General features: G+C 47.4%; 1 protein-coding gene across 1 annotated transcript in view; it reads left to right on the top strand.

The window, feature by feature from the left end:
- Nucleotides 1-10,760, top strand: part of LOC131272336 (A disintegrin and metalloproteinase with thrombospondin motifs 9) — an 85,940-nt gene that overhangs the window by 45,657 nt on the left and 29,523 nt on the right. The window contains 3 exon segments of the mRNA XM_058274045.1: nt 828-1,026; nt 4,644-4,660; nt 10,416-10,434. Of these exon segments, the coding sequence (XP_058130028.1) occupies nt 828-1,026; nt 4,644-4,660; nt 10,416-10,434 (235 nt within the window).

The raw sequence follows: 10,760 nt of genomic DNA, 5'->3' as shown, positions 1-10,760 counted from the left end.
GATGCTATGAAGTAATCTCTTGTGTACCTTTTTGTGTAACGCTATGATCCTTATCAACGTTGCGCACACGTTAGTTTCTATGCTTCTCTTGGAGTGTATCATTTGATTGCAAACATGGAGATTTGTTTAATTCCTCTATGCGGCCCATTGAGTATTGAAGTTGGATGATTTTATATTTCAACTTTTTAATAGCTAAAGGTTTTACTTGTTTGCTTCAATCAAATATTGTTTATGAAGGTTTTCAGTTCATGGTTATCAAACATATTATATCGTTTCTACACCATCATAAATAACAAGACCGGGCTAGTGTGGAAGAACTGTCTCATCGAAAAATAAGCCGAAAACATAGAACACGAGGATGTTACCAACAGTATTTTTTCTTGTATAAAGATAAGAAATTATTCCAACACGGATAAAGGAATGTAGCATGAAAATATGTCTGAACGTACAGCCCAGTTTTGATTTATCACCCGACTTCAGGCTAATTGCAAACACTCATCCTTGTGAACATGAGCAAGCCAGGTCGCCCAAATGCTCCCTTGCATGCAAATCTTCCCTTTTGCCCATAAGAAAAAACACCCAGCCTACCAATCCCTATCCTAACTTCGGTATCCGAGTTCGTCCGACATGAAACTGTCACTTTCCCGTGGGTGTCTTTGAATGTCAAACCGAGCGTATGCCGTCCGGACGTGGTCGTTGCCAAGCTCAGATGAACTTTACCTTTCACAACCACTATCTACGAAAAAATACGATCTTTTCCATAATGATCTGTAAAAAAAGATTCCCGTTCTTCATGCGTTATTGCTCTCTGCCCTTCTCCTCCGTAGCACGGACACATCGTCACCTCCAACGGTTCGTTTCTCATCGAGCCGGTCCAGAACGCGTCGAGCGGCGAACCAAACGTATTGCACCGCATTCAGCGGTTGTCGGCGGAGAAGAGCGGCTACGGACCCGATGGCCGCATTGCGATCGACGGACTCGGAACTTTGGCCGAGGATTGTGCCGTTCGGACGGACCACGAAACAGGTAAGTTCATCCGTTAAGAACAGCATATAAAAAGTATTTTATCGTAAATTTAGCCGAAAAAACTTTTTTGCAAACTACGGTTGAATTTTCGTTGAAAGCTAAAAAGTAGTTCCTTAGTTTAACGCACATGATTGAGATGTTGGACAAAAAAATAAGATTTTCAATGGAGAAATAAGTGTTTAATTATTTTTCGCAAGTATTCACATTCACGCCCTAAAGAAAAAAGAACCCCAAACTGATTCCATTTGCAATTAGTTTAATAGTAATAGCTACTTCAATAGTTGTATTTTTTACTAAACAACACTGATTGCTCTAATTTTAGAAAAACAGACAAAACATCAAATAGCATTGGCTTTGTTTCGCACTATTGTCTAGCTAGCCTTTACAATCCAAAACAAAGGTAAAAGTTGCTTGCAAGCTAGAAAACAGACAAGTCGGCAACCCGTGCGCATCCGATTCGCTTATCAGAGAAGCTTGCGTGCTCCTGAATGAATCCTCGAACATCGTTCGTGAATGAAAAAACAAAAAAAAAGAAAAATATGCCAGTCACAAATAATGGGAGCAACTAACCATTCTGTCGCTAGCGACCGACAGCCAGCAGTTGTAGCCGGTTCAAGTTCGTTTGTGCTGACTACGGGGCATGTACGTGCCCCCGGATTGTTCCCATTTTCATTCACGTCGAAACGCCACATCCGGTGCAACCGGGGGCGGCGTTCATGTGATCCTCGGATGAGCTCCCCAAGCGCCGGAGAAACGCTACTTGCCTATTTTGCATCTGCGGCCGCAAATCGTGCATACAATCGCGATGCATTCCACCGGGCCGATGAACTAAGGCACCGCCTGCTGCTCTCTCACCCCTTCACCGCGTAAGCGTTGATAACCACAGCTCCGCCAAAAGCCATGCGCGTCGACGGTACGACGGTCCCTGTGGCCCCTATGATTGATTACGTATTCCAGCTACATCAGCTTATTTATGTTTCCCGCAGCCCACTCGCGAAAACACACTGGGAAAGCTTCGGGGATGGCGAATAGAACGGCCGGGACTGGCAATAGGAACGCAGCTGGCGCGTTATACTACCCCATAAATCATGTACGATCTGTCAACAATTAATCCAGTCAGTCAAAATACGACACGCACGTTCCATACGCTGAATGTTCTGGTGGCGATCGTAAATAATATTGCTGTGGCTAGATTTTCATGGAATGAAAACGGAACGGGATTCTTGGGAAAACATGAAGATCTGCAACTCGCTGCTTCAGTGTACAGTAGAGGCAAAACTTTTCGCGAATCCAAAAATGTCTGTCTATTTTAAAAATGTGAGACAAGCGGGTTATTTAATATTCCTGCATCGAATCAATCGACATCATGTCGCGTCCAGCACGTGTGCATCAGTTGATTGTGATCAACTGCAATCCTGTAGTCGCACTATTTCTAAAGCTATCGCTCCGCCGCACGGAGCCCGTTCGCCGGCAAAGCCAATAAATCTCGCAACCCATCGAACCGTGTAACGATTGGTCATCGAAACTCCGACCACACAACACACTCGCAGCTCGTCCGCGCTGGACGCCAGAACTGCGCTGACCCCAAGCCACTCGTGGTGGACCTTTTACGCCGTCCCGACAGCTGTCCGCCAGACGAACTGTCCCGCCGGCCCGCAGTCTGGCTCGAATCCCAATGCAATTCGTTATGCAATTGCTCGATCGCCGTATGCGAGATGGGTATTCATTGCCAATTCTGACAAGCGCCGTGTCGCGGCACATTCTGCCCATGGCTCCGCGGTCCGTGGCGTAAATGAGCGACGGACGACCCGTCGGTGCTGGTAACGAAGCGTGGCTAATAGGTATCACAACATACATACGTTGCTAGCTCATTAGTTTGTATCACCTATTCCGATCGTGCGATCGATCAGGAGGTTCGGCGGCATCGGAACAAACAAGCAGAAAATACTCTGACCACCGCACAGCCGGCACCTTTTTGGTGAGCTTGTGCCGTCCTAGCAACTCCCACTACTAATGTTGAGGCGAGTTTTCCGATATGGCTAAACATTATTTTTATTTTTTTGAAGATCTCTTACTCACCCTGCGATTTTTTCCTCGCTGGACCACTTGGAATGCGGAACTTTGTTTACATTCCTTTCCATAATGGTCGGCCACATCATCATCATCATCATCATCCTCATCCTCATCATCATCCTCTACATCTACTGAAAGCAGGGACCTACACACCGTACCTGTGTTGGAATTTCATACTATAGATTGGTCAGCTGCAGTGTTTACCAAACATTCTAAACCAACCTGTAGGAAAGGAATGTAATGCTCCTGGTGTGATTAGTTTATCTCACCTTCCACCGCGTCTTTCACCAGATTTGCCCACCCAGATATCGTGTGTTGCCATGGTTCCAACCCTGCACCGAGGAATGTTTACCATATTGGCCCATTTGGAGCTCCGAGTGATTGAGTGAGTGTCCAAAACTTGCACGCCCTTTGCGGTGCGTAATTGGTTCTTTCTTTTCACATTGTGTTACCGTGATCATGACCCTGCCCGGTGGCCGGTTGATAGGCAGTGGGTGAGTGGGATGTGGCCCGACCCCATTCGCGGGGGTTAGGGCCGCCCGACTAATCGGGCCAATGTGTCAGCCCGTACGCCGACGTAATTGCCCGGCAGTAGACTTTTCTATTCCGAGCCGAAACGGATGATGTCAGTTGGCCGCGTGGCGTGGAGAAGAGATATAAAGAGTGGAGAAAAAAGCGAGACGGCCAATAACTCGCATAAATTCGTGCACAAGGTTAATTCGTCCGCCAACCATCTGCACGGCATTAACCGACGAATTTCGATTGCGGCACACCGGAGGCAGCTCGCAACCGTTCTCCAATCTTTGTTTTTTTGGTGCGTAAAAGGGCAGCGAAAGGAAATCTTAACGTCGTCAGCATCCTCAACACTGGCGGCCGTAAATTATCACCCTTTGGAGAATCGTGTACGGTGGCGGAAATTTATGCTGGCTCGTATGAAAACATGAAACAAATTTACGAGATTCCAGGGAGCGAAGGTTTTGTTTCGCCAAAAGGACAGTAGAACAAACGTTCAAACGAGCTGATGGGAAATGCTGTGAAGTGCACTCTCTTTCACATGTGTTTCTCATCGAAAAGTTTTTATCGCAAGTAGAAGGCCGTAAAATATGAACATTTTCGAATCAAACCAGAAAGTTTAAGAATAAAACTTTCAACACAAGTGTATTAGATTAACATGCACGCTTCCTTTCTCGTGAGACCAGCGAGACGAATATTCAATCTACTCGATTCCTACAACAGTTCTCTTCTATGCCTTATCGTGATCTCCACAACATTGTAGGCAAAGAAATGCTTTCCCTCTCTATCTCGACCTAAGATTAATGTGTTTCTTCCAACCGCAGAATAATTTATATGAACAAGGAACGAACGGAGACGAGCTACGATCAGCCGAAGGGAAAATAGTGCTTATCATAATTAACCTAAGAACGCCCCCCAATCTCACCCACCCAGCCCCTCATTTCACCCGCACTCCCCGAACACCTATTCGTCCTACCAGATGAGGTAGCAAAACCGTGGTTAAGTTGTCCGACCGGCAGAACAGTTGTCAGCCGAGGAGCTCCGAGGCGTTCCATTACACGGCTCTCCGATTATCAGCGACATGATCGAACGCAGCCAATTTATGTTTATTTTTTAATTTCGCCCCCTCGAGGCGCTACCGACGGATGGATTCTGCAAAAGGGGGCGCGCAGATGCAGATAATCGGCCGATAAGCGTACGGAAAGCCTTATTCCCCCCTTTTCCAAGGGTCTGGCGGAAGGACGTCCGAGCCATCGCCGCTAGACGTAGTGGCTTCGTGGCGCAAAAGGGCAGAGATGGCGCTGCATAACGGGATGCGCTTGTATCGGAGGCGATCGGAGAACGACTTAATCAAGCGGCGAAACGCGTATCTTGAGGGAGGATTTCGATTTCGATAACGTATCCCGTCCCGGGTACTCATCAAGTTGTACGGGGAGCAGTGTTAGTCACGAGAGATGTGGCATGTCTTCGGATGCGAAAACAACACTTCCATTCTTTGAGTACAGTCGATTTCCAAATTCACTACTGCATGTAACTTTTTCGACCGAAAGCCGAAAATAATATTCATTTGTGTTAATTTTGTAAATGATTTCTTTATTGAAATCCACTTCATCTACAGTAATTTAACTTATTTATCCATTAATTCATTTATGAAATGATATTCCATATTTCTATAAGGAAACGAACAAGGTGCAATATTCGCGTTCACGAAATTCCACGCTCTACTGTATCCGTTCCATCAGACAGATGATTTATACGATCCAAGTCTGGACAGCCCTTCAATCTTGCGCGTCTCCCAGACTTGCTGGCGGCATATTTGCATAAAAAGATTAAATGTTCCCGCAAGCCTGCGCAACAAGGCATTGGGAGGTATTGTTAAGCAATCACGGGCCCACGCGAGGTCTCGTCCCTCCGAGTCCTTTCATTCATACGATCGCGCGTTCTGCCTGCCCGTCCATTCAACATAACGGCAGCCATATTGCGCCCTCCCAGAGCCCGAAGCCCGAAGGAAGGTTCGTAAAGATATTTCGTAAACGAGCCGCAGCAGAAGAGGGGATGTGGGTCGTTTGCGTCGTAAAATCTAGTTGTTGGTTGTCTTCACGCAGCGGATGATCCATCCATTATGGATCAACAATCTCCCATTCATCACCCGACGGTGACTTACATCTCGCACCTTCGGCGGCCGTGGTGCATCGTTCTGATGTTTTTCCTTTTCTTCGCAGTAATTTCCCAACGGATTTCGCACGTATCGTCGTTCGTGTGTTGCATAATTCGGTACGGATGCGACCCGCACGCGCCCGCCGCCGCGCACAGAAAAACTCTTTACTTTTCCAGTCGTCCCACTTCCGTCGTCGGGCCATCTGCCTACAGGAAAAATGCTAAATGTCTCCTGTAGGGAGTAGGGAACACTCATACACGAATCTTCCATCGCATGGCGGCGAACGCCCACTTGACGTCGTGCGAAGGTGCGTAACGTTCGGTGCCGCAAATAATACGGATATAAATTTGCACAAGCCACCCTCAAGTGCAATCAAGGGCCAACACCTTCGGAACTCAACGCGCGAACCTACCGCGCCCGGCTTGTGGATTGTTTTGTTTATTTTTTGAGCGGTCGGGTAGGAAAGTGGCCTGACGATTTGTGCGTTACGAGCAAATTGAGGTGTGCCCGTGTGGCGGTAAGGAAAATTTACAATGCTTATAAAAAAACATTGTGTTTGTGTAACGGGGTTCCGTAAGTCAAATGTGTAGGTAGCTAGCGATATCACAGCTAGCTAAAATCAATTTCCATTTAAATAATCTTAACCCGACCTGTTTACCCTTTGACCACCGTGCGGATTTTAATCATTATAAATTGAGTCAATCACCAGTCGATTGCCGCACGTATTGAACTTGAGTGAAAAGCAAATAAAATCTTCAATATTCTGTTTTCCCGTTAGAAGTTTCCCTACCTCCTTTTCCAACCGACACTGTTTCTGATCCAACTTGGCGTAAATTCGCTTAACTATTTTAGTAAACATCAGCATCAGCCAACCAGACTTCGGGTACCAGTTTACGAATCAAACCGTGAAACGATCACCCCGAGAGGCCAAGTACGAGAGCCAGTTGACTCGCGAGCCAGCGTGGACAAAATTGCGCAATTTTCACCTCCTCGGCCACCCCATCTATACCCATTGTTCAGAGACGGTTTTAAGTTCTTGGCTTAGGGAAGGTTTGCAAATGGATCGCGCTCCGTCACTTCACCGACTTACCGCTGAAAGACACCATTTGATATGAATTTGGTTTCTTTTGCCTTTTTTCGCGTTTCGTCTACAACACCCAGCATAAAGCACGCACTCACACGCGGCCCTTCATCATTGCCGCCATATGCGAGGGGCGTTTAGTTGCGCTTGTCAATCATTGGACGGCTCTAAACATGGGATGTAGTCGGCGGGGAGTGATTTTTTTATTTCTTATTTGTTGCCTGCCCAACATAAGCCTACATGCTGCCTAAGCGCTGGTACCAGGGGAAGGGGCAGCGGTGGCGAGAAAATTGATAAGCAAACAAATTGCGCTACGTTCGATCCAATTGAGCAAAGCATAGCGCACGCGAGAAGAGCGTATCGGATGTATGTGTGTTTTTCTTTCTACTATTTTGACCATCTTTGCGTCGTTTTACCTACGCTCGACGGAGTTGGAGGGGTTTGTCTGAATTTGTTATAAAAACAAAACAAAACAACATGATCGCACACCACCACTCACACGCGCATTCGCTCGACGATAAGTCAAACAATCGAAATGTTCGCCGCGCCAGCTTTGATGCGCCCTGCTGGGGTGTCTCTCCCGGGGTAGGCTGACCTTCATATCCCAGCATCGCACGGCACATCACACACATGCTGTTGTGGCTGTTGTTGATCCGTTGGGCAACCGAAATCCATGGAAAGCCCTTCGAAGCCTAGCCCGTTTGGTAGGCCGCGATCGGCCTGTTAAATGTTAAGGTTGATTAAATAAACCGGCTCTGCTGCCGAAAGGGCGCCCCGTTTGCCACCTGCGATGCGCTTCACCGACGATTATCAGTCATGTCGGGTCGTCCGGTGTGGAGATTTGCCACCCTCCCGATGCCTATCCAAGCGAGGTTGAATTTCGAACAGCCGTTAGGCAACCGGCGAACCTTCTCGTCGAGTCGATTTTGGATGCTGATAAGATCCCTTCTGGCGTTTCAGCCTACAGCAACTCAAGATGTTACGCACCGATGCATAATTCCTCGATCGGTTGCTAAAAGTAGCCTCGCCAATTAGTGATAACTTTAAATTTGTCCATCTTCGGACGTTGCGTAAAGTCAACGTTTTCCTGGTTCTTAACGATCGATTACATTCTTCATCATGCCGATCTGGTGCCGAGAGTATCTTCCTCTTACGATATCCCTAGCAACATTGTTGCCCCTTCTTATCTTCCGTTCTGAAGTCTCCAAATCATCGATCTGCTGCGCCCAGCCTGACTTCGTAGGGTTCGCTGTATCGGGGCGAGAACGTGTCAAAAATTAATTTCAAACATTTATGGAATTCTCGCACCAAAGGCTCCCCGCCGGCGGTTGGCCGTCAAACCCGCCCCCATCCTTCCGCCAATCGGAGACGATTGATTGGGAATTGAAAATAGGAACACGCAAAAAAAAAAAAATATCCCCAGCAAACCAACCCAGCCACAGGGTCCTATCGACTACACCTTGTTAGGAATTTCATTCAACGACAGGTCCATGCGGACCGCCGCCTCCCATAATCCCTCCCTTAATTCGATGGGTGTCGTTCGGGTGAAACATGAAATCTAATTATGTAAATTGCCTGCTAAAAACTTTGACTGACGTGTAACAACAGGGCCCCGTGTTTCCTTTCGGGAGGCTGCTTCTTCGTGTTTTATCTACTATTGTCCGGTTCGGGGTTTTGCAAAACGTTTGACTCTTCTATGCGCGATTTTCGTCACGAGTTTCGTAGACCTCTCTCTCTCCCACACCGTTCCGCTTGCCCAGGTCCAACAGCAGCTAAACTAGCCAGGCGGCCTTTCCGTAGTTGGAAACGTTGCCACTTCCCGGTATCCTCGTGCCGCACCGCACAGGAAACACAACTGGTTTCTCTCCGCGCCGAAATTCGTCGATGATTGATCGAGCAAGTCGTCAAATAGGTAGCCCCGGTTGATCGAACGGCTCCGGCACGGAATGATACGGAATTCCGTCCCGACGGATGGGAAACCCGAAAAGGTTAAAAAGGGATAAAAGGGGATGCCGCCTCCCGCGTGCCAGCTGACTTTGATGGGCAACATCTCCATCAGAAGTGGGAGACGCGCCCATGTTCTGGAGAGAGAGAGAGAGAGAGAGAGAGAGAATGGGAGAGAAAGAATAGAAGATAAATTATGAATAAATATCCCTTTTCCACCAAATTGATTGTCGGGGCTAGGAGCGATCTTATCGGATCTGTCTGATGAGTCAATGATCATTATTTTTACGCCGACTTTGCGCATCGACTTGTGATATTGACGATGTCGCACGCGTAATGAAAAATTGCCACACAAAACATATTACAACTAGAGTTGTGTAAATCTGATTCAGATTCATGAATCTGAATGAATCTCAGCCTTATAAGAGATTCATGAATCTTTCGTCGAGAGATTCATGGATCCCAAAGACACACCAACTGATGAAAAGTCTCTATCCAAAAATGGATTGAGGACCCCTTCTGTTTTGTTTTTGGTCGCATTGTCCACGCCTATGAAAGCATCGGGGAGATTCGTGACAGATCCATGAAAGATTCATGAAGATTCATTAAGGTTTTGAACGATTCATTAAGCTTTGAAGATTCGAATTAGCTAAGAATTCTTCTGAATGAATGTTTGGTGAAATATTCATATGAATGAATCTCGCCAAAAGATTCATTAAGCACAACACTACTTAATACTCTTTTTATCTGGCATTACAAACTAAGGAGAGCTTTTTGTTTTACATTGACATAAATTGACCTTCCACCTTTTGCTTATTCAATCACATCAGTAGAGTTATGCTTAATTTACATGAAGTTTTATCTGCGAATTTCGTTTTAACAGGGATTCTTCGCTGTTCCCAATTTAATGTGCCGCATTCTATGCTTGGCTTCCTTTTTTCCCATCGCGAATCTAATGCTAACGATCGTTTATCTAAATTTAACCCTTCGCTTATCGCATCAGTCATGTGCCCCATTTCTTGCGCGAACATGGCCAACAAACCGCACCGTGATCTTGAACTACTTTCGTGGATAATTACGTTTGCGTAAACTCCCGTCAGCCTCTGGTTCCCCCGGGGGACCTCGAGACTTGCGAATGAGATCATTACCACCATTCCCTTCCGTTTTATTTACGTTTTATTTCCTCCGGTGATGCTCCGTTGAGGTTTTTACTACGCATACGTTACTCCCGGGACCGAAAACCAGCCAACATACGGCATTGGTTCTGCAGCATCCAACGGGGCTACAACTAATTTAACGAAACTCGTCCGCAGTCGCTCGCATCCCGGGATGTTTTTTTTTTGACGGCATAACGGTGGGAATTGCACGACCGAGCCAGGGACTGGCGTCCACCTCATCCGTCCATACGGTCCAAGTTCCGTCGGGACGGCTCTCCGCATGGCCAAGGTCGAGTTCGCGGTTCGCCAACACTTTCGGCAATCAAGATTAATGAACCACAATGTTCCGTCTCTCGGGAGACACAAGTGACGGATGACGCATGGTGACGCTGGGCGGGCGGATCGTCACCGAGCATGCACGGGGTGGGGGATGCCGCGGTCGGAGCATTGACACCGTTGACAGCCCGAGCCTGCCGTTTTTGGTCGCCCATCCATCAATGAGTTGCGATCACCACCCAACCCCCCGGTGGACACTTCTGCACGAGCGGTGCCCTACGCCGCCGACGACGACGACAGCGATCGCTCTAACAGCACCCGTAAACAATCCGCTTCCTACCGCCGGACCGATCCCCCTCCCCCCGTGGATCGCCCGGTGGGTGGGGTGGTTTTTGGTGATAAATGTCATATTCTCTCACTTCCGTGGCGATTGCGTAAGTTCTCGCAAGGTCGTTCGCAGTGATGAATCGGTTTGTTTGTTCTCCAAGCCCCCACCCTCTGCTGCCCGGGAGGGAGGAACCCTCTTTCTCGG

The sequence above is a fragment of the Anopheles coustani genome, chromosome 3, assembly GCF_943734705.1.
Source record: "Anopheles coustani chromosome 3, idAnoCousDA_361_x.2, whole genome shotgun sequence".
Lineage (NCBI taxonomy): Eukaryota > Metazoa > Arthropoda > Insecta > Diptera > Culicidae > Anopheles > Anopheles coustani.
Note: the sequence above shows the minus strand (reverse complement) of the source record. Positions and strands in the feature narration are given on the sequence as shown.